Source organism: Grammomys surdaster, unplaced genomic scaffold, assembly GCF_004785775.1.
Source record: "Grammomys surdaster isolate TR1022 unplaced genomic scaffold, NIH_TR_1.0 100, whole genome shotgun sequence".
NCBI lineage: Eukaryota > Metazoa > Chordata > Mammalia > Rodentia > Muridae > Grammomys > Grammomys surdaster.
Genome location: NW_021604579.1, coordinates 5,053,055 through 5,077,097, shown reverse-complemented (window position 1 = coordinate 5,077,097; position 24,043 = coordinate 5,053,055). Strand labels below are relative to the sequence as shown.

At 40.4% G+C, this 24,043-nt stretch overlaps 2 protein-coding genes across 5 annotated transcripts in view; one reads left to right on the top strand and one right to left on the bottom strand.

The window, feature by feature from the left end:
* The first annotated feature begins 565 nt into the window (after nt 1-565).
* Nucleotides 566-4,422, top strand: Ccdc17 (coiled-coil domain containing 17). Of its 3 annotated transcripts, none has more exons than XM_028784925.1 (13): nt 566-918; nt 993-1,064; nt 1,228-1,333; nt 1,413-1,575; nt 1,662-1,745; nt 1,821-1,939; nt 2,149-2,262; nt 2,479-2,609; nt 2,720-2,811; nt 2,958-3,161; nt 3,290-3,494; nt 3,561-3,671; nt 4,068-4,422. In XM_028784925.1, exons 1-13 carry the CDS (start codon nt 754-756, stop codon nt 4,200-4,202), a joined length of 1,701 nt encoding a protein of 566 aa, XP_028640758.1. In that variant the 5' UTR covers nt 566-753; the 3' UTR covers nt 4,203-4,422. The 3 variants fall into 3 exon arrangements, with proteins under 3 accessions (XP_028640758.1, XP_028640751.1, XP_028640755.1); XM_028784918.1 differs by having other exon boundaries at nt 1,159-1,333; XM_028784922.1 differs by having other exon boundaries at nt 3,290-3,671.
* Nucleotides 4,423-5,082: 660 nt separating this feature from the next.
* Nasp (nuclear autoantigenic sperm protein) overlaps nt 5,083-24,043 on the bottom strand; it is a 29,460-nt gene continuing 10,499 nt past the window's right edge. The window contains exons 3-15 of one of the 2 annotated variants that reach the window (XM_028784942.1): nt 22,455-22,565; nt 18,324-18,404; nt 15,964-16,073; nt 14,361-15,341; nt 9,400-9,479; nt 8,999-9,084; nt 8,817-8,890; nt 8,238-8,426; nt 7,978-8,144; nt 7,376-7,432; nt 7,216-7,293; nt 6,200-6,328; nt 5,083-5,855 (exon numbers count right to left, since the gene is read on the bottom strand). In XM_028784942.1, coding sequence (XP_028640775.1) covers nt 5,775-5,855; nt 6,200-6,328; nt 7,216-7,293; nt 7,376-7,432; nt 7,978-8,144; nt 8,238-8,426; nt 8,817-8,890; nt 8,999-9,084; nt 9,400-9,479; nt 14,361-15,341; nt 15,964-16,073; nt 18,324-18,404; nt 22,455-22,565 — 2,224 coding nt within the window. In that variant the 3' untranslated portion in view covers nt 5,083-5,774. The remainder of the gene's footprint in view (nt 5,856-6,199; nt 6,329-7,215; nt 7,294-7,375; nt 7,433-7,977; nt 8,145-8,237; nt 8,427-8,816; nt 8,891-8,998; nt 9,085-9,399; nt 9,480-14,360; nt 15,342-15,963; nt 16,074-18,323; nt 18,405-22,454; nt 22,566-24,043) is intronic. The other variant, XM_028784934.1, reaches the window with a different exon arrangement.

Below are 24,043 nucleotides of genomic sequence, written 5' to 3'. Positions count from 1 at the left end.
TGAGTTTATTGTAAGTCTCAGGCTGAAAACATTCGAGGCATAGATTCGCAGACAGAGACAGCCTAGGAGATGACAATTACATCAGTTGCTTTTACAAGTCTGTGTAAAGGTGAAGATAACTTTACCAGCAAAAAGAGCATGCTTAACTCCCAAACAGTATCCTGTCCCTTCATCCGACAGATAGTATTCTTACCAACCCGTCTCCCAGTTTTCATTACTGGGGCGGTTCAGATCATCCCTGTTCGAGAATGGGAGTTAGAAAGACTACTCCATTGTGTGATGGGTTTATGCAAAGGCATACTGCTAATATGAGATTCACTTTCTGTGGAAACGTTCCCTACAGTGGAGAACAGCTCTAGTTTGAATTCTGTCTGTTTCATAGAACAGCAGTGGTACAGATGACACTTGCCTATCAGAGGCTAGTTACAGAGGCTGCCATTTCTATAGGCAAATCAAAGCTGCTGTTAACATACTTGGCCAAACTCACTGCAATTGGTGGAACAAACTGTGACACTGTCTCACCTGGGCTCCACCCAAAGGTGGCAAAGCACATTGTCCTGGCCTGCCTAAGCCTGTACTCGCTGCCCAGGGAGCTAGGGCACCTCCCCAAACATAAACATAAATTTGAAGGACTTGGAGATTTAACAGAGTTGGTTTATTCTTTGTCCCTATTCTCTCTCTTCTTTCCAGTCTGCCTTTTCTCTTTTACCACATCCTCTGTAGAACGCTGGTGTCTATAACAGATTCCATTCCATGGCCAGTTACTCTGCGGAGTCAGGGCTTTTGCCCTGTGAATCCTGTGATATGGTTTTCCGTTCCTGGGCTTTGTTGGCCACACACACCAAACGATTCTGCATTGGCCGGCTGACTCCGGAAGTAACACAGCCTTCAGTAACCATCGAACGACGGGGCACCAAGGTAAGGGCCGCCAGTGGCCAGGGATAGGTTTTTCAGCAAGCAGTATTCTTAGGTTTTCATCTTCCTGCCCCCAGATTATGGCACAAGAACAGAGCCGATCAGGTCAGGAGGCCAGCACATCTGCTCTAAAGAGGCTGACAGAGGAGGTACACACCCAACATGGCTACAAACTTCACATGTGTAGATAGTACCTGCGGGAGACCACCCAGAACAGAGATAGCGGGTCCGGGTTACGTGCAGGTGCAGTTGCTGAGACTGTCTCTACAGAAAAAAGTAAGTCCCTGGGAGACTGAGAGTCTCACTTCCCAGACTGCAGGGAGCCCTGGGGAGAGGCTGCGAGCCTTGCAGGGAACCCGCGTCAGACGCCTGGCGGAGACGGAAGCGCAAAGCCGGGCCCTGGAGCTTCGCGGTGAAGGTGAGAGGTTGGGAGGCATAGACTCTGGGCCTTGGCGCTGTGTTAGGAGTCACCCTGACTCCGCCCCTTTCTCCCTCAGAACTAAAACGGCGCCTCCGCAGCGTAGCGGGACCCAAGGGAGGGTTACCCGGCTCATTCGTCTTGGAGCGAGAGCTCAGAGAACTCAGGGAAGAGGCCAGCCGGACACGGGGAGCGCTGCAAACGCTGGGAGCGCGTGTCGAGGCGCTCCAGCCTCAGCCTCCGTGAGCCCCTAGCCCAGCTTTGGTAGGAGGGCGGGTGGGGTGGGGCCTTGGGCGCAGGCGTCAGTGACATCATCTCCCCGCGCCAGCAACCAGCAGGACCTCCATAGGGTAGTGGATTTCTGTTGCCTGCCGCTACGGTCCAACCCGGAAGTGCTGGCTGCAGAGATCCGGTGAGGACCCCGGCACCGGGTGGGCGGGGGCGCGAGTCTGATCAGTCTCGGAGATCGCTTTCTGCTGCTTGCTAGTGTCCTGCGTGAAGCCTACGTGCGCGGTGGAGGCCGGGACCCAGAAGTTCTGGACAAAATATTGCAGCTTCAAGTGGAGGCGTCAGCCCTGGAATTGCGGCGGTCGCAGAACCGCAAGGGTGAACAAAAGGGTCCAGCCTAGAGGGCCTCTACACTGATAGTCCTAGACTTGGGAGGAGAAAAGGGTGTGAGGGATAGCACCAGAATGGGAGGCACTTCCGCTTAAGAAAGGAAAACCCATTGCCAGCTGACAAATCCAGGGTTATGCAGAAACGCTTAACGTTGGAGAACTACATAACGTTTGACAGGTTACTTTAATTCATCTCAGAAAAAGCAAGTGCCGCCTCTGAGGAGGTTCTTATGGTGGAAACCGAAAACAGGTTCTTGGAGGCAGAAATCCTGGCTTTGCAGAAGCAGAAAATACTGAGTCTGTCGCCCTGGGGTCAGTGAAAAATGCAGCCTCTCCCTAGACCATCCCAAGGAACCAAACTCTGAAGGGGTGAAGGGACCATGTCAGGAGAATGACATCCATATCTGTAACATCAGTTTCTGTCTGTACATCTATACTTGTGTCTTTGGTTTATGACTCTGTACTCCCCCTGACTTACAAAGTTTCCCGTTTCCTCCAGCTCAAGCCAACTTTATTTTCTGTTTCTAGAACCCAGAGATCTCTGGCAACAACTGAGTAGAAGGTTCAATAACTCCCTCCTCCCTCCACCAGTTGCACCCACAATGCCACAACTTACAAGTTCCTCAAAAGTCCAGAACTTCCATGACACTTCAAAGGCTGTGAGGAAGTCAGCAGAGTTGGGGTTGATGGCTGGTAACCCTTGACATGCAGCTTGGGGAGCATGGGCAGATTGCAAATCTGTACGGCTGAACTCTTTTGTCCACAATAGATACTTAATGGAGCCATGACAAACTTGGGTCTAGATCTCCACTTCCTCCTACCAGCATCGGATGTTCTAGGTCCTGCACCTTATGATCCTGGGTGAGGCTTGCTCCCTCCTTCACAGCATTTTTTACTTAACCACTACTGACATTTATGGAGACTGTTCCAAAACAGCCATCCAGGGTGGAAGTACTGGCTGGTTGGAGGCATTAGGGGCTCTATGTACATAGATTTGTATTCTTCAGGGCTGGCCTTGTCATTTTCTATGACTTCCTGTGGGGCCTTGAGGCTTCTTGGATTTGGGTGCAGCTTACGACAAATGTGGCCCAAGAGGGACAGAATACTGGAGGGACCACAGCATTACCTCCAGCCCTTTGCTTGCCACCACCTTCAGCTGCTGGACCTATGGGCAACTATGCTATCCTCGCAAGCAGGCAGCCTGTGCCTAGGTTAGTAGGTATAGGTCATAAAGGCTGCACATTATGTTTAATCTGTATGCTGGGCCCAACAACAATCCTACAGTACCCTAGGAAGGGACTTCAGCTGTCTTCCAACATGGTTTTTGGTTGTTTTACAGGCTGCCTCCATCACCACTAGTATCTTTGATCTGTGAACTACAGGCTTGGCAGGGAGTTACATGGGCACCACAACCAAAGGCTTGGACCTCAATATTGCTATTTGACCAAGATCTAAGGGTGCTCAGTGGCCGTTGGCGCCTCCCACTTCGGGTCCCTCCACTTAACACCAGCCTCAGCCTTGCACAGATGAATGAGATTCCCCAGGTAAGTATAGAGGGTAGAGACTGGGTATACCCCAAGATCCCAATGGAGTACCACTTCCTTTGTCAGGCAGGCCAGGCTGAGCTCTTTCTGAGGCTGGTAAATGCAAGAGATACAGATGACCAGACATTGGCAGAGATCAATCCAGCAAGTGCACATGAATACCAGTACCCACCAATGGTGAGTTTGCTTCTGAGTGTAACAGGTCAGCCTGTTGGCTAAGCAGCTTCTATTGGATAGTGTGTACCAATACCTCCTTTGATTCTTACTTTTACCCATGAAATACCATGTGGAAGAAAAAGAACACAAGAATGCTTAACCTGCTTTTTTTTTGGTTTTTCAAGACAGGGTTTCTCTGTGTAGCCCTGGCTGTCCTGGAACTCACTCTGTAGACTAGGCTGCCCTCGAGCTCAGAAATCCGCCTGCCTCTGCCTCCCAAGTGCTGGGATTAAAGGCGTGAGCCACCACTGCCCTGCTTAACCTGCTTTTCTTTAAACGTTGTCCAAGATAATCTAACTCCAACATTTGTCTCTAGTTTTGCTTTAAAAACAAACACACACCTTTCATGTTCTGCAGGTGTCCAGTTCATCTTCCGTGGAATCGAGTTTCTTCACCCAAAGTTCTGGCTTTGCTGACCCCCGACCTCCCACAGAAGAGGTTTTTGTCAGTGTCAAAGATAAAGATAAGCGCTTGAGTCCTCACCAGTTTTGACAGAAACACCAATTTCTAGACCTGCAGCTTTTTAAATGGGGTCTTGTAGAAGTGGCAATTTGATCCTTAAATACTGTGTGATGAAAAAGAACACTTAGCCTAAACCCGCTAAAGCCAACTAGATTTTCTTCTGCATTTATTTTCCTTTAATAAAGCAGATCCAGGGGTAAATATTTAAATAAATGCTAGGCCGTTTAAATAAATATTTAAATATTTAAAACTGCCTAGCACTCAACTCTCTGAAAACAGCAAAGATTTACCAAAGCCAGTGTTGTCAAATTTCACTCAACTCTGCATTCTTAGGACTTGTAGACAGAAATTTATCCAGGATCAAGCTTTCAATATAAAGGAAACTCCAGATCCAAGGATAGACCTTAGCCTAATTATTGTCCAGCCAAGTAGAAGATCATGTACTGGAATTGCATCCTGGACCTAACCACAGATCCAAACAGCAAGGATCCTGCACTGAATATAAAGAATTTTCTGACTGGAAAAATGAGGAAAAACATGTTAGGACTTGAGTATAACAATAGTTCTCAAGAAGAGTCAGATACTCTTCAGCCAAGCTTTAGTGACTAACACAAAAAAATATTATGAGAGAAACTGGAGAAGTCATTTTGTACAACTGCATCCTCAAGACCAGGCTTTATAGCAGAAATGAGGGCAGTCTGTGTTTTAATAATAGCATTTTAATGAGCCAGTATGACTATGTAACCTGACTGTCCTAGCTCAATAGGATGGCATTAACACCTGACCACCTTCCCTCATTTAGACACTAAGAACTGATGGACCAGTTTGCCACAACACCATATCCCACAATGAGGTACTCCAGGCAGCCCAGACACTTCTTGTAGTCTTTCAAGTATTCCAGAACAAGGGCTTTGTTAAAATTATCATATTTATTTTTATAGACAAAACTACAGACAATATAACAATTCCACTTGACATACTGTAATCTTTGTATACAGAAAATAACATAACAGACTTTCTTTTCCAGAGTCTTCTACTTGTCTCCCACTACAGTGTGAGCCTTCGAAATCAGAGTGAATCTCTAACAACTGTTTTCCTCAGGAATCACTTCCCATGTTTCTACCAGTTTTCCCAGGATAGGATTATGGTCTTAAATGGAAACCAGGTGAACAGAAGATAGGCACAAACCAAGACCTGGGTCATATTCCATCATCCATTTTCAGCACCAAACTGATTTCTACCAGTTCTTGTTTAGCAAACCCATCCAGGACAGCACCACTGAAAGCTTACAAGATAATTAAATCAGCCAAGTATTTGGAAATAGAAACATAGCACCAGTAGAAGATGAAGGGCCTCTAGCCACACTTGATCACCTCCACATTAGACAGGAAGTAGGTTGTACAATAACAAAACACAAACATGTACACACAAGAAATGTAGAGTGCCCCCAAAGCATTCCACCAATATTTAAGAAAAAAGCCATCAAAGCCTCAGCTGTTGCCTACAATCTTTATTGGAGTTATACAAAAAGAATCCCCAAAAGTGAAAAAATACATTATGTACAAAACCACTTTCTCTCAGGAGGAAGGTTCTGCTCGCCTCTTAACATGCAGTGCTTTTAACTGTAGCTGCAGACTCCACTGTCCCCTCTGCTGTTGTCTGGCTCTCAGCCTGATTCTCAGCCTGAAAGACAAAGTGCCTAGCTATTACTTACCCTGACATAAGTCATCCCATATGTAACAGCAGGCTTCAGTCCTTCCCAATCAAATGATGAGGCTGAAAAACCCAGGAGATCACACAGAAAGAATAAAGTAGAAAGGATCAAATAGTATTGTTGACCAGGTACTCTTCCATACATTCGTTATTAAAGAAACCATAAATTGAATCCATCTGCCAGATATCCAATAAAGTCATATGGATATCAATAACTTTTCAGTACATTCATTTTTCACATATGCACTCGAGGCCTGGCTTCCCAGCCCTAAGAACAGTGTGTGAGGCAAGTGGCCATGTCTTACACTACCCACCTCAGCTTCCATGTTTTCTGAAACTTCATTTCCACTGGAGACAGCATCCCCACTGCCTCCATTCACTTCTGGCTCTTGTTTAGCTTTCTTTGCATCATCTTTCCGGGGACTTTCTTCCTCTGGTTTCCTCTAAATTGAATTTAAATTGAATTGTAAAGGGTTCATATTTATCTTAAGAAAACAAAAACAACTGCAGAATAATCCTGTGGTGGCAACATCTTGAACACCCTGACTCACAGCCCTGTGGATCTGCTCTCTAGTTACAGGGTAATGCTGACCACAACATAAATGCCACAGTTTATCTTACTTTCTTTTTTTTGAGACAGGATTTCTCTGTGCAGCCCTGGCTGTTCTGGAACTCACTCTGTAGATCAGGCTGGCCTCGAACTCAGAAATCTGCCTGCCACTTCCTGCAAGTGCTGGGACTAAAAGCGTGCGCCACCACTGCCCAGCAACAGTTTATCTTAAAATTGACATAGTTAACTGGGCAGTGGTGGCACACACTAATCTGAGCATTTGGGAGGCAAAGGCAGGGAGATTTCTAAGTCTACAGATTGAGTTCCAGTACAGCCAGGGCTTTACTGAGAAACCCTGTCTTAGAAAAAAAAAATTGAGGCACATGGAATTGGGCGAAGGTTGAGGGGTAGAGATCTGAACAATGAAGAAACACAAGTAAAGACACAGAAGCAAAGAGTTACACCGACAGGAAAAGGATTATTGATTGGGGCTACTGGCAGAAGGTAGAAGTGTAAGAAGACCTACTATGAAGGAAAGCCAGCAAGATTCCTAAAATATACTCATCTTTTCAGTCCTCCATCTGCTTTCCAAACAGCCACCAGGCTAAGTCTGCCAGTTATTCCAAGTGAAACCCATTCATGCAAAGCCTTAGATTCTTTGAAAATGAATGTCTCACTGTGCCACTTAGGAGGGTAAATCTATTATTCCTAGTGTATTATTACAAACTTCCCACTCTCAAAATGCAGACATTGAAAAAAGTAAGTCCATGTAAATTTTACCTTCTTTCTGACAAGATGGGAAATATCTGTCACACAATTTGATGAGGAAGCGCCATCTGTTGGTTTTCTACTGGCAATCTGGAAAAAAAAATGAGCCTGTTAGTTATCATTCACAAATACCTTATCATAGTAAGCCTAGTGACAGAAACAAAATACGCACCATGGATACTGAGGCACCGGCTCCACTAGGAGTGAAACCTGAAGTAGAGCTCTCCACCTGTGTGAGACACAAGTCAGTTACAGCATAGAACCCCAGTCACTCAGGCTCAAGTTGCCTACCACACAAGCACCTGATTAAAAGGTAACATTCCTTTTGCCTACGGCATCACAGCAAATTCTTCAAAACAGACACCTGGGAAATTCAGAGTAGGCAAGAAACTAAACCATTCTCATGTCCTATTATTTCCAATACAGAGTATACCCCCAGAGCAGAGCCAGGAAATTTAGGGCTAAGAGACTCTACGATATAAGCTGTTTCTATATGGTATTCTCAAAAAACATTTTACAAATAGTAACATATATACTGAAAGGCAAAGAAATGACCAAGGACAAAGTAGCAGTGGAAGAATCTACTCCTGTCTCCTGCATACAGAACACACTTTCTAACCATGGGACTACTTGAATGAGTGAAATGAGCTCACATTTTGATCATCTAACTCAAAATCAAGTCATGAGAAAAATTACCTTTTAAATAGACTATAAACGTTAATTGTACCATACAAGTATATTATTTAAAAAATTTTAAGATAAAATTCAACGAACCAAAGTAGCTTTCAGGGCCAGTTCAGCTACATTCCCACTCCGCTGAGATTCCTTTGCATCTTCTATCTTCTCTCGAATTTCAGGTAGCAGTTCTTTCAGCTCTTCAATTTCTTTTTCATATTCAGTAAATGATCCTTCAGCCTCCTTCATCTGCTCATGCAGTACAGCTACAAAGAGCCTGGAGTCATTAATAACACACTTTCCCGCAACAACGTACATCAGTGTATCACCTAAACATAAAGTAATTGCTGTTCACTTACCCATTCTCTTCTCAATGACTTCAATAGATTTACCAAACTGTGCTACTGCCTCATCATACTGAGAGTTGTAACCATAGGCCAAACCCAATTGATAGTGAGTCTCTGCAAGGAGACGATCGTGAGCTTCCAAATATTGTTCTTGCAGGCTTAGGCAAGCCTGAAACTCCTCCACAGCTTGGATATAATTCTCTAATAAATAAAGAAACAACACCATGGATTTAACAAAAATTCAGTTCATGAATGGAGTCATCTCTCCCTCTTTCCAAACAGGGTCTCACTATATAGATCTGGCTGCCCTGGAGTCTCTGTCTCCCCTCTGGAATGCTTGAATTAACTGTCAGGATACACAATTTACAAGGCTGTTTACTGCTCTAGATGGTATAGAGAACTCAAACCTCTTATTCTTGTCTACGGGATTTTGTTATACATAGAGACAGCTCAAGGCTAACACATTTCTCCTTTAGTCAGCAGAGGGCTGGAAAACCTGCCTTTGTAATTTTAGAGGTTCAAGCTCAATTCTAAAGAAAACAAGAGGGGAGAATGGGGAAAGGTAGAAGACAGCATAAAGAAATGCATTACCAGATTCAACACTAACTTCTCCAAGTTTAAGATGGGCTTGTGCAGCATAAAGCTGGGCTTCTTTTGTTTCTTGCCTAAAACAAAAATTTGTAAAGCCTTAAAAATAATTGTCTAATCTTAAACTGCTTTTTATTTTCAACCACAAATTCCCACATGAGCCCCAAAACACCATGAGTTTTTACCTCTTAAAAATGATCTTGGCTAAATCCAGCATATCCCAGGCAAGTTCTAAATTCCCAATCTCCTCCTCTTCATTTTCTTGAAGAGACTGAAATATATACAAATCATTGGCGTTAAGGCAAAAGAACAAGACAGGCATCTTTTTAGAGACTGAATCTTAAATGTATAATTTAATGCAGGCCTTCTCCCCTAAAACCGACCAAAAGTATACCCACTAAAATTTGTCATGTTATCTCAATGAAATATAATCATAATGTTGTATTTGATCTTATAATGGAAAAAAAAAAGAACCCCTAAGCACTCTTCAAGGAGCAGCTATCTCTTACAGGAACATTTCCAATATTCGTAACCCATAACCCTACAGTAAGAGAGTTGTAATAGTACTGAAGGAATAACAGCTTACTTTTTTTTCAAGAACTGACTCATTTGGTGTTTCTTCAGCCTTGTCATTTTCTTTGTCTTCTTCCTCTGAGCCTTCAGTTTCTACAAGGAAAAATTCCTCAGTATTGAGATGTAATTACAAGTATTTCTTGTCTTGTCTGATTCGGATAAATATCTGTCGACCTACATTCTAAGATAGAATGGAAAAGAGGCTAATCCAAATCAGCATCTGATCTGGTTTATCTTCAGTTAGTGGTTATCATCTAATTCAAATTTGACCTACACTAGAATATACACACTGTTTTATAGTATATTCCTCCAAATGTCAGCTAAAAGACTAATGATTTTCTTATAAAACTAAACCTGGTGTGATTAAGAATAAGAAAGTTTACCTATATATTGCCTCTTGCAAAAATCTCCCATCAACTCACGAAATAGTCATTTAGTCATTTGGTAAGACAATCACATTACACTCAAAGTATCAAAACCTAAATAATTCCAAACCATTCTGAATACCAAAAAGTAGCTTCCTACAATAAGCTATGAAGGAAAAGAGAAATGTCTTCATCAGCTCTCCCCAATGAGCAAGTCACAGACTCCAGCCAGCTTAAAAAATTGAGAACAACTAGTTATTTTTAAGATTTAAGTGTGTAGCCACACCTACAACTATTATGATGTACAGTTACACATCAGTTGTTCAAATAAGTTTTTAATTGCTATTGATAAGACAACTTAAAATATCACCTGTTTTAGCTGATACAATCAATTCACACAGATTAAGTATATACTCACTGTCATTTTTCATTAAGCTAGATGGTGATATTTTTGTTCTTTTTACCTTCTCAACAAGACAAAATCTTACAAAATAATACCCCAAACTACTTTCAGCAATATTTCTGCATCTCACTAGTATATGGGAGTACATAGCTTCCAGGTAAATGTTTTTAACTCTTCCTCCATAAAACAAAAAACAACAACAACAAAAAAACCCCACAAATGTCATTATTCTACAACTTATGAAAAAGGAAATAAGAAAAGTTGGGTTTGATTTTTTGAGAAGTTATAGCCTTGGCTATTCTGAATCTTGCTATCTATACCATACTGGCCTCAAACCCACCTCTGCTTCCAAAGTACTGACTAAACATGCATTCCACAAGGCCTATCTGAGCCAAGTTAAATGCCAGTGGTTTTATCTGCAAATCAACTGATACGATGGGAATGGGTACAGAAAATTCCTATATTACCAACTGCTAGCACTATCAAAGTACTTTAACAATTTGCAAAGAACAACCTACTAAACCATAGTAAACCCTGTGTAACCAAAAGGTTCACATTTTTGTGTGAAAGGTGTTTATCCCTAAGGAGACCAGAAGTCAATGTTATGTTTCTTCCTCTCTCACTCTGTTACTGTAATTTCAGAAATAGCATCTCTAACTGAAACTGGAGCTCAACAACTGGCTAGTTCCCAGAATATAAAAGACTCACTTTTTGTTTCTGACTATGTAATTTAGTGCTTCTGAAACACAGCCACCAAAGCATTTTTTAAAAGATCTTTTTCGGGTTTGAGAGATGGCTCAGTGGTTAAGGGCACTGACTGTTCTTCCAGATCCCCTAAATTCAATTCCCAACAAGCACATGGTGGCGCACTGGCTGTAGCAGGATCCAATGCTCTCTTCAGGTGTATATGAAGACAGTAAAAGTGTACTCACAGAAACAAAATAAATTAAAAAAAAATTTTTTAAAGGACTTAAAAAAAAAATCGTAGGAGCCCATGCACACAAGTGTAAACGCCTGTGGTGGCCCAGAAAAGGGTTCCCACCTTAGAGGTGGAGTTACAGGCAGTTGTGAACTGTCTAATGTGGGTGTTAAAAAGCAAACTCAGGCGGGGCAGTGGTGGCGCACGCCTTTAATCCCAGCACTTGTGAGGAAGAGGCAGGCAGATTTCTGAGTTCGAGGACAGCCTGGTCTACAGAGTGAGTTCCAGGACAGCCAGGGCTACACATTGAAATCCTGTCTCGAAAAACAAACAAACAAACAAACAGAGTGAGTTCCAGGACAGCCAGAGCTACACAAAGAAACCCTGTCTCCAAAAACCAAAAAAAAAAAAAAAAAAAAAACAAAAAAAAAAAAAAGCAAACTCAGGTCCTTTTCAAGAGCTGCTCTTAACCACTAAGCTATCTATCCAGGTCCAATATTATTTTTCTCATGTACTTTAGTTTTTTTAAGTTTAAACTAGAAAATGACTTCACCCAACCTCCAAAATAATCCAAGCATGTGCTTTCACAATACTCATAAAACCAGGCATGGAAGAAGGATCATTAAAAGTTGGAGACTAAGGCCAGGTGGTAGTGTAGTGCATACATTTAATACCTACATATAGTAGGCAGAGGCAGATCAACCTCTGTACATACAAAGCCAGCCTGGTCTACAGACTACTGAGTTCCAGAACAGCCAGGGGTATAAAGAAACCCTCTTTTGGCCAGGCAGTGGTGGCGCACACCTTTAATCCCAGCACTTTGGAGGCAGAGGCAGGCGGATTTCTGAGTTTGAGGCCAGCCTGGTCTACAGAGTGAGTTCCAGGACATCCAGGACTAAACAGAGAAACCCTGTCTCGAAAAAAACAAACAAAAAAGAAACCCTCTTTTGAAAACAAACAAAACAGCTATACTTTCAGTTATTAGTGAAACTAAGCTATAGAATGAGATGTAGTCTGAAAAAAACAAAATTACAAACATATAATTATCTGGTATCTGTACCTATTTGTACTTATACCAAAGTGTCATGAAACTTAATTTGGCATAAAATATCTTAGAATTTCGTAGAAAATTTATACATTAATGTTCTTACAATTACCTGAAAATGAGTTTCTCTTGAGAAATCTAAGTTACTGCCTTTATGAATAGTGGAGATGAGCTAGAAAGCCACTAACTGTAAAACTCCCAAACTTCGCCGGGCAGTGGTGGCGCACGCCTTTAATCCCAGCACTTGGGAGGCAGAGGCAGGTGGATTTCTGAGTTCGAGGCCAGCCTGGTCTACAGAGTGAGTTCCAGGACAGCCAGAACTACACAGAGAAACCCTGTCTCGAAAAAATCAAAAAAAAAAAAAAAAACTCCCAAACTTAAACAAACCAGTGAAAAAGCACTAATAGGAATATACTTAATGTCGTCAGCAAAAATAAATTTAAGTATTTTCTGACCTTATTGCAAACAAGTATTACTAGTCATGTGCATTTTCCATTTTCCTATTTTTACATCTGATCTCGTGACATACTTAAAATATGCCAAAATGAAAATTAGATACCAATTAAGAAAATATATCAAAGATAAATAAGCTATGCAATCCTCACATCTGTAAACCCAGCACAGAGGGCATGTCATAGACCAGGGGACTGCCATTATTTAAGGCCAGTCTGGATTCATAGTGAGATCCTGCTTCAAAAATAAATGAAAGAATACTAATTCTATAATTCCTACAGGTACCTACCAGATCAGTTAGCACAGACCATCTGAGCAGAGCAAACCTTTATGACTACAATTTGCATCTGTACAGGGGAGATGGTCTTGGGTGGCTCAGTGACGGGACAGGGTCTCTTATGTGCCAGGCTAGTTGTTCCACAAGCTTCTAGGAAATCTATATGTCTCCTATCTCTCCTGAGAAAGGCTGGTATGGAGTATATGACAATTTTATGTGGATTCTGGGAACTCAGGTTCTCACACTTGGGTGGCATATGCTTTTACCCACATATAAGATGTGGATTACCATTTATCCAATATAATGGAACCAACCATAGAAGGTGACTGCACCCATCTCTATTAGGTGTGATGAAGGCTTTCTCCCTAGACTGTACTTATAAAATCCACAAAATCTTATTAGCCAAAGAACACTAAAAAAAATGTCACTTATAGGGATGAAGATTTGGTACAACAGTATAGTACTTGGCTAACACATGAGGCCCTGTGTTCAATCCTCAGCACTTCAGAGGGAGGGGGAAGAATCAAAACACAAGAATTTTCAACAACAACAACAACAAAAAAAAACCTGAGGAATTTAATTCTAAGCTTTCTATTAACTCCTAAAGCTCAAGAAGCCCAACAGTACTACCACTTACCAAGTTCACATCTGACTATGTCTGCTGGCTGGAGTGCAGGGACCTGCACACAGGCAAATGCTTACCAGAATGGTCAAGTAATAAAGATAGGTCACTGAAAATCCGTAACTTAAGACAACCCATAAAATAGTTTATCAGCTACACAGAAAATTAATTGAAATATACCTGTAATTATTAATGCCAATGTTAGATGAAACTTACAGTAGAATCCCCAACTGAGAACAACTCAAGTCAGACGTGCCAATTAGTTAGAGGCTTAAAAACATTGATAAAATTGAATCTGAATTAAGCCAGTAACACTATAGTTGATTAGCAGCCAAAGCAAGCATTAAATGAAGAAGGAAAGCAACAAAAGGGATAATGGCTAAGTACTGTTCTATCTCTTTTCCCTGAAGAGGGCTACTGAAATTAATGTGAATAATCCTCTAAACATTTCTAGGGACTAATAGTGAAAAGGGCACCAGAAAGTTAACTGACTTCACTTAAATGGCATGCCTGCTTAAGTGTACCAATTCAGTGGATTCTACTGCTCTGTTCCTACTTCCTACAACAGAGGAGAAACCATGTGAACAGCAAATTTAAAATTCCAAAGACATGCAAGTGAACATCCATTCAGCATTCTCTGCCAGCCTAGCCTACTATGTCCCTAGCTATCCCACAACCCACTTCTAATCCACCCTTCATATCATTTCGTTGGCTAGCATGGAATAACAAGTTACTGACTGCTAGCCAAGTTTCAGAAATCAGAAGACCTATTTTGTAGTTTCTAAAGGCAGACTGAAAATCCTGAATGGAAGGCTGACTTTTACCAATGATTAGTGAGTCAAATCTAGAAATGTACTCCACCCACTGCAGCTCTATCATATCCCGGTTACCTTCACCCTCTTTCATCTGTTCGTCTCTCTCTTGTGTCTCTTCATTAGCAGCTATCTTAAATTTGTCTTCAGGTGCTTTCTCCGTGGCCCTCTGGGCTACCTTGGTCTCAACCCCATCTCCAGCTGCCTCAGATTCTTCTACAGGTAGCATAACTTCCTCCTGTTCAGGAACCAGCTCTGCCTTGACCTCCTCTACACTTGAGCCATCTTTAGTTTCTGTCAGTCTTTCTGCAGAAGTCTGTGGTTCACTAGGAGTCTGATCTCCTGCAGTTGATTGTCCAACAACTGGACCATTGTTGGGAAGAACTGTAATCTCCTGCCCTGGCTTCTCAGAGACTTCTGATCCAGCCCCTGCAGCCACTACTGGTGATATTTCAACATCCTGCCCTGACAGTTGCGCAAGAACAGCCTTTCCTAGTTCACTCTCAGAGGTAGCTACTTGATCCTTTGGGTCCTCCCCACCCACGTCCACTGACTCGACTTCAGGGTCTATTTCAGCTTCTATTTCTACCACCTTCATTAAAGTGCCCTGCTTTTCTGGAGCCTCAACAGGCTGATCTTCTGAAGTTTCTTTTGGCTTTTTCTCTAAGCTTATTATTTCCTCTCCCTCCTCCTGAGGCACTGTTTCTTTGAATTCTTTATTTTGAACATAAGCTCCAGAAATTGATTTTCCTTCCTCAGTACACAGTGATTCCTGTTCTGTCTTCCCAGAAGTGACCTCATCTTCATTCAGTCCTGGTATTGCTGCTTCTTTTGCCTCTTCAGAGGATTCAGTTAACTGCTTTGAAGTCGATTCAATTTTTTCCTGGAGCTTCTCTGCAGGCTCACTTATATCCATATCTTCTCTTCCACCCTTCTCCACTTCACTTTCCTGTTCTTTATCAGTTTCAGGCTTTGTCAGAGACTTGCCTTCTGCTTTTTTGGCTTCTTTTTCTCCCATGGCGTCATAAACCTGTTCTCTCAACTCTTCCCTTGCTTCCTCTACATGGTTAAAGAACATGAAGCATAAACATGTCTCCAAGTTTAATGATAAAAGCATAAATTGAAAGTAGAAATACATTCCCTTTAAGCCTAAGTTTTATCAGATGCCCCAATGAGAAAAGCAAAGGGAGAAAGGGAGAATCCAAGCTAGCAAAGCAACATACTGCAAAGAAATGAAGCCTGTAGGTTCACATAGAGTAATCTGTTAATAGTCAGAAAAGAGATGTCAAGCTCTCCTCCCTCTCTTAAACATTATACTTATTTGATATGTAAAATTCTAACAGACAAACTTAGAAAATATTTAATTTTCTGAGATGTATAAAACAGAAGTGCTCCAAGGACTATTAAAAATAACTGAGCTATGTAAGGTGTTTTAAAAATATGCATCAGAAACATATTTAATGTTTTAATATTTAATATGCCAATTTAAAAGAATTTATCTATTTGATACATTTGGTTATTCTCTTAGATGCTCACTATCACTTTAGTAATGGCCTACACTTACTACATCAGCCCAAGTATCTTTGGAGAGACCAACCACCAGGAGAACCCTATTTCCATAACTTTTTAAAAGAAATATCAGTCGTCGCATCTCTTGACTGTAGCATGCAACTCTACATACCATCTACATTATCATTATTTTCTACCAAAGATTCATCTTCTGTTTTTTCTCCTTCTTCCTCTTCTACATGCACTCCTTCTAAGGCATTTCCCAACACTCCATTCTCCATTCTATAAGAAGAAAAAGCACAAAAGTATAACTAGTTCCTAATAATGTATTTTATGATTGTGGAAAAAAAAAAACAGGAAAAGAAATCAAGTTAAGAGACTATAAAAATATATATTCAAAACTGTAAGAGTTCTGCAGGTTCAGGGCCAACCATGACCACACAGCAAGACCTATTCTTTAAAAATGAGTGTAGGGAGGGAGATGCAGTGTCAGAGCAATGGATCAGTGGTTAACAGTACTTGCCTCTCTTCCAGAGGACCTGAATTCATTTGTTGGCATCCACAAATGTCTATAATTCAAATTCTTATGAGATCTGAGAATTCTAGCCCTGGGAAGTACTTCACACTTATGTGCACAAACAAATCTATCTCTACATAAAATTTTTTTTGACAGTTCCTTTGTATAGCCCTGGCTGTCCTGGAACTAACAAGCTCTGCATACCAGGCAGCCCCAAATTCAAGAGATCGGCCTACCTCTCTGTCCTAAGTGCTGTGACACCACCAACTGGTTAAAATAAGAAAAATCTTAAAGAACAGCAGCAACATTAACAAAAACAGTAGGCCTAGCCTTGTGTCACATGCCTTTAATACCAACTAAGGAATATGAATTAGGCAGTTTTCCTGATCTACAAAGTAAGATCACTACAAAGTAGCAGTCTGAATGAGAATTGCTCATGTTAGAATACTTGATCTCTAGCTAGTGGAACTATTTGGAAAGGTCTTATTGGAAGAGGAGTGTCACTTGGGGTGGGCACAGACATTTCAAAATTTCAAGCCATTCCAACAATGGTTACTGCTCCGGTTCCATGCCTGCCAGCCCTGCACCATGCTCCTTTCCATGATAGTTATGAAATCACCCTCTGAAACGATAGGCCTCCAAATAAGCTCTTTTAAGTTACTCTGATCAACTAAGACACTTCCATATCAAAACAAACAACAAACAAAAAAACAAAACCAACTACACGCTCAAGGAAGACAACCAATGATCAAAACTTTAATAATGAATGTCCAGCTATAAAAGAATGTCTGTATCACTTCTTCCATGGTTCAGAGAACTCCAAAAAGAGGCACAGAGTATGATATGAATGAACCAGAGAGGAAGGGTGGGGACACTGACTTCAGGTATAACAAGAGCACTTTCTGCTCAATAGCAAATGTGCTTAATTAAGCCTATATAAGATCACCACAGGACTGGCTGATTATTTTGAACAATTAAAAAATACTAAAGAAACCATTTAAAACTTTTAACAAGCACTAATGCAGTAGGATAAGAGAAAGCAGACTCTCATCTGAAATGTGCAAATAGTGATTATCAGCTAGAGAATAAAACATCTATCCATTTCATTTTGTAGCAGGGACAAACTATTATCTAAACTATACTAAACTAAAATCTATTCCCATTTCCCTTATATGGCCAGTGACACTCTGTCAATTTATTGTGTTAGTACTAACTCATTTAGTATTAATACATTAAGTGTTCTGAATATTCACAAAATTAGGGAACTTAAGAGAACTGTGGGAAGACTTATCACTTATACAAAATAACCTTGTAGCTTTACTTTTATACAATAGTTGTACATTAAATGAATACTAATTATTAACTTATTTAGTAAATTAATAAATTAAACATTTATATAATAGATTTGTTAAGCAGTTTCTAAGAATGTTAATAGTCTCCAACTGGAGAGAAAGTCTCCTTTTGTAAGTCAGGCTACAAAACTTGAATTTGGTCCCCCTGCTTCAGCCTCCTCAGATTTTGGAAATTCAGGGATATGGAACCTTACAAAGAAAGTCTTATTTACTAGATATTTTCATGTGTTACTTATTCAAATTCGACTCCACACAGTCCTTATTGAATAACTATTTTGAGCTTGCTCAGACTCTTTCTTTCTTTTTTTTTTTTTGGTTTTTCAAGACAGGGTTTCTCTGTGTAGCCCTGGCTGCCCTGGAACTCACGCTGTAGACCAGGCTGGCCTCGAACTCAGAAATCCGCCTGCCTCTGCCTCCCAAGTGCTGGGATTAAAGGCGTGCACCACCACTGCCTGGCAGCTGAGTGTTTCTTAATGTTCATCTCTGTATTAAACCCTGATTAACCATTGACTATTACTGAAAAGATCACTGTTTCTACTAACTAAAACCTCAAAAAAGTAATTTCATTCTTTGCATAGACAATTTTAGCCAACAAAGAAGCTTCAATTTTTAAAGAAATCAAAGTGATATAATGAGGCTTTCCAAGACATTTCCAAGACATACCTGGCCAACTCCAGAAGTGACTTCCCATAAAAAAAGAAGGCTTCTCCACATTCATTAGCAGTTTCTCCATACTTCTTACCTCTACAAAGAAAGTAAATACCTAGTCTGAACATTGTTAATTGCTAGTTAACAACACATGAAGTTAATGTTACATATTCTAAATCTATATGTAATATAGATTTTAGGTGCCACCAACTAAGTATTTTATAAGTATTCTTGCTGCCACTTTATAAATACCATGTGGTCCAGAACAGTTAAAAGATCTTTGGTTGAGACTTACAAAATGAAAAAGAACCATGGAAGGGTATTCTGAAATAAAGTATCGTTTCTGATTGTGTTTTTAATTTATTTTTATTTTTCATTTATTGGTGTTTTGCCTGCATATGTTTATATGAGTGTCATAAGCCCTAAAACTGAGGTTACAAACAGGTATGAGCTGCTATGTAGGTACTGAGAATTGAACCTTGGATACTCTGGAAGAATAGTCAGTGCTCTTAACCACTACACCATCTCTCCAGTTTCCATAGAGCAGTAACACTGAAAGCAGGATACCTAAAATGAAACCTCTTTTTAACTCATAACTAGCAATACACTATTAGACAAATTCTTCTACCTCTGTGCCTAAAATTTTCCTTTTTGTAAAATGCAAGTGTTATATAACTGCTCAGAGCTATTTTACTGAAACAGTTGTCCAGCATGGTGGTATGTAAGGTTTAATCCCAATGCTCTAGAGAAAGGCAGACTAATCTCTGAGTTCAAGGCCAGCCTAGTCTAAGGAAGCAGTTCTAGGATAGCCAGGGTTACAGAGAAACCCTGTCAGGGAGACAGGAGGAGAAATAAGCCTAGGAGAAAAACAAAACAAAAAACTAAAAAGGTGGCTGGAAAAGCTGGGCAATGGTGGCACACACCTTTAATTCTAGCACTTTGAAAGGCAGAGGCCAGTATCTTTTGAGTTGGAAGCCAGCATGGTCTCCAGAGTCAGTTCCAGAATGGCCAGGAATACACAGAGAAAACTGTCTCCAAAAAAACAAAAACAGTACAAGAACAAAAAAGGTAGCTGGAAGCTGGGCAGTGGTGTCACATGCATGTAATCCCAGTACTTGGGAGGCAGAGGCAGGCCGATTTCTGAGTTGAAGGCCAGCCTGGTCTACAGAGTGAGTTCCAGGACAGCCAAGGCTACACAGAGAAAACCGGTCTCAAAAAACCAAAAAAAAAAAAAAAAGGTTGCTGGAAAAAGTTGAGTGGTTAAGAGCACTTGTTCCTGGCACCCACCCACTTGGTTAACAGCCATAACACCAGTTCCAAATCCAGTATCCTCTTTTAGCCTCTTGAAGGCATCAGACAAGCACATATACATATATAAAGTCATAGAGTCATATACTTAGGGCTGGAGAAATGGCTCTGCAGTTAAAAGCAAGGACTCCAGATCTGGGGAATCCAAAACCCTCTTTGGACCTCTAAACTAATGGGCATACCTGGCACACATAAAACATTAAAAACCAAGAAGCAAGTATATCAGCTTTCATGGAATCCAAAGACTAGCATAAGTCTTATAAAATTAAACCAACTAATCTTTCAAGACTATGAGACAAGCAAGGGAACTAGAGAGATGGCTCATCAGTTAAGAGCACTACCTGCTCTCCCAGAGTACCCAAGGTTCAATTCCCAGCACCCACATGGCAGCTCACAGCTGTCTAACTCCATTTCCAGGAGATCTGACACCCTCACATATATGCAAGCAAAACACTAATGGTCATGAAAAAAAAAGTAATAATATAAAAAAAAGTTGAATATGAGACAAACTAAGCAAAAAGTAACTGTGCTGAAGGTTATGTTTAAGTGAATTCCATTAGAACAGTTTTTCTTAAATTCTTTTCCTAAGCAATGAGAATTTAACTCAGTGGAGCTCTTTCCTAGAATGTGAGGCCGTGAGCTTTTAAGCCAACACTGAAGGGGAAAAGATTCCAATATAACCTTTCTGGCAGGAGAGTGAAAACATTGATCTTTCAAAATTCTAAAGAATAAACTAAGAGTGTTCACTTATTCTTTAAAAACCCACGTATTGTGCTGGAGAGATGCCTTAATGGTTACGGGCACTTGTTACTCTTCCATAAGACCCAGGTTCAATGGTTCAGTTCCCAGCACCGATAGGTCAGATTACAAGCACTTTTAACTCCTGTTCCAGTGATCTGATGCTCACCTTCTGGCCTTGCTTAACACCAGACATGTACATGTTCAGACAGAAACATTTTTATGGAAAAATTTCCAATACTTACAGTTTACACTGATTTGTTTTTGACAACTTTACACAATCTAGAGTCATCTGGGAAGAGAAATCTCAACTGAGACAATATCTGAGACAACCTGTAGTCTATGGGACATTTTCTGAATTAATGATTAATATAGGAAGCCCCCCCTCCCCAGTCCATTGTAGACAATACCACTTCTGGGCCAGTGGTCATAATAGTATAAGAAAGCAGAGTGAGTAGGACATTGAAAATTAGCCGATAAGCAGTGTTCCTGCCATGAATTCCCTCAATGATGGGAGTATGATCAGGACATATAAGCCAAATAAACCCTTAATACCTAACCCAAGTTGATTTGGGGGCATGGTGCTTATCACAGTAATACAGAGAATAAGACATCAGAATAGGGGGCTGGTGAGATGGCTCAGTGGTTAAGAGCACTGACTGCTCTTCCAGAGGTCATGAGTTCAAATCCCAGTAACCACATGGTGGCTCACAACCATCTGTAATGATATCTGATACCCTTTTGTGGGGTGTCTGAAGACAGCTACAGTGTACTTACATATAATAATAATAATAAAAGACACCAGAATATATTGGATCTTCACTCATAGCACTAAATACACAGCCCAAACTTATTAAGTCCAGACAGAAAAGAACAAAGGCAGGCCCAGTGACTGCTTCAGACATCTAAGAATAAGATTGTTCTGGATGCTGAGAGAAGAAACTATGCATGGGCAAAAAGTAAATCTGAAACCTACAAAAGCTTGTAAGAATTTTTTTCCTGGTGTGAATGAGAACACATGACTAACCTTCAATTACTATTAGGAAAACTATCATAGAAACAAAGAGTTCAGACAAAGTGATTAGAAAAGTGATTGAAGACTAAGATTACTTTAGTAATCTGCTTCTCCAATATACAGCCAACTCATGGCTCCCATCATATTCCAATCAATTACATAAGCAGATAACAATGTCAATGTTTAAAATATGCTATCCTGCCGGGTGGTGGTGGCGCACACCTTTAATCCCAGCACTTGGGAGGCAGAGGCCAGCCTGGTCTACAGAGTAAGTTCCAGGACAGCCAGAGCTCCACAGAGAAACCCTGTCTCGAAAAAACAAAACAAAAGAGTAGTCAAGCTGGAGAGAAGGTTGAAAGCTTTAAAAAAAAAAAAAAATAATGCTCTGACAGAGAAACTGGGTTTGATTCCTAGCACCCACACACTTGACAACTCACAATCTACTACCAAAGGTATCCCAATGCCCAATCCTAGCCTCCATAGGCACTTGGCACACATGGCATATATACATACTTTGAGGCAACATATTCATACACACACAAAAAAATTAAAAAATAAAAACCAAACTGATGCCCAGTAGAATAAGGGAGTAGCTTAATGTACTTGCTTTCCATCTAAAAGGCCTTAGAATTGAGCCAAAGTATATTTTTCAAGACAGTTTCTCTGTATACCTGGATGTGCTAGTACTTCCTCTACAATAAACCAGACTGGCCTCTGCCTCTCAAATTCTGAGATTAAAGGTGTGCCCCAACCACCACCCCCCGACTCTCAAGCATATTTTATATAATAAAAAGTAAAAAATTATTTGTCTTATTAGTGACAATGATGAAAATCATCTTATCAAAAAGGTTAAAGTCTAAAATTACCCAGTGATATTTAGGCTTTAGAATTATAATAAAAACTCATCCACAGAAAATAAAAAGCTAGAGTTGTTTTTGTGGTTCAGAAGATTAGATGTGGGAGTTCCCATATTAGGCAAGTACTCTACCACCGTGTTCCTGTGCCTCTATACTCATTCTTCCTTCTTTATCCCCATAGAAAACCTTTTACAAGTTTATAAGCAATACAATAGAACATATACTTACAAAAGACTAGCTGCTTCCTGGAATGCATTAACAGCTGCTGGAATATCACCCATCACCAGATGTTTCTGTCCTAATCCAAGTAGTTTCTTAGCTTCACTATCCACATCCAGACTGCAAAAAAAATATTTTATTTAGTGTCAAATATTGTTTACATCAATATTCATTGGATATATTACATCTAAACCATAACAGTTAAAAAGACCTAGCAAATTAACCAAGCAGGATGCACACCCATAATCGCAGGATTGAAGGTAAAAGGCAGGATGACTGAGAATGAGCTTGTTAACTACACACCAAGATACTATATGAAGAGAGAAGACCTGCTAAGTCACACTTACAAAAAAAGAAAAAAAATTAAAAATGGAACTTTCACAAAACCTTACAGAACATGCTATTATAAATAAATGCTAATTACACAACAAAACTACCAACAAGGAAACCAAAACACATACGTGTTTACTAGCTAAAATTAAAAGCAAAAACTATAAAAAAAAAAAATAGGTAGGGTTGAGGCTGGAGATATAACTGCTTTCCAGCAATGCACAGAGCTTTAGATTCATTCTCTAGTACCATACACACAAGACATGGTGGTAGATAACTATAATATCCATTCTCAGGTTATAAAGATCCTGTTGCAAAAGCAGAAAGACTGTGTGGTAACACACAGCTTTGATCCCAGAACTCACAAAAAATAGGCAAGTGAGCCGGGTGGTGGTGGCACACGCCTGCCTTTAATCCCAGCACTTGGAAGGCAGAGACAGGCAGATTTCTGAGTTCGAGGCCAGCCTGGTCTACAGAGTGAGTTCCAGGACAGCCAGAGCTAAAATAAAAAAAAGTAAAATAAAAAAAGAATTAAAATAAAAATAAATAAATAGGCAAGCAGTTCTCCATGATTTGAGGCCAAGGCAGCCAGAGCTATAAAATCAGTTTGTCTTCTTTTTTTAAAAAAGGGTTTTAAAGGAGGAGGCATGGTGCACATACATATACACAGGCAAAACACTCATACAAATAAAAATAAATTTAAAACAAACAACACACACACACAAAAAAAAAAAAAAACCAACAACAAAGAACAAAACACAAAGGCTCACTTGGGAGTCAAAACCTTTGCATAGCATGCATGAGGCCCTAGAGTCAAGCAAGTCCCCATACCAAGTAAGACACAGGACAATACGATAGCAACATAAATACAGACCAGACCAGAATACAAACTAGATTAAAAATTTGACAAAGTTACCAATCAATGAGAAATGGGTAATCTTATCTTGGAATATATAACTTTAAAAAAAAAGTGTCTAGAGAGATAGCTTAGGGTTTAAGAGCACTGGCTGTTCTTCCAGAAAACGGGTTCCAACTCCAACACCCACATGAAGGCCCATATGGTATTTAACTCCAGTTCCAGGTAATCCAATGACTTCTTTTGTCCTGCAGAATCCTGTATGTATGTGGGGCACATAAGCTCACAGAACTATACACACATAACACTAAAAATAAAAAAGATTTTTAAAAAAGTAAACTGAAGGGCTGGAGAGATGGCTCAATGGTTAAGAGTAATGACTGCTCTTTTAAAGAGGTCATAGGTTCAAATC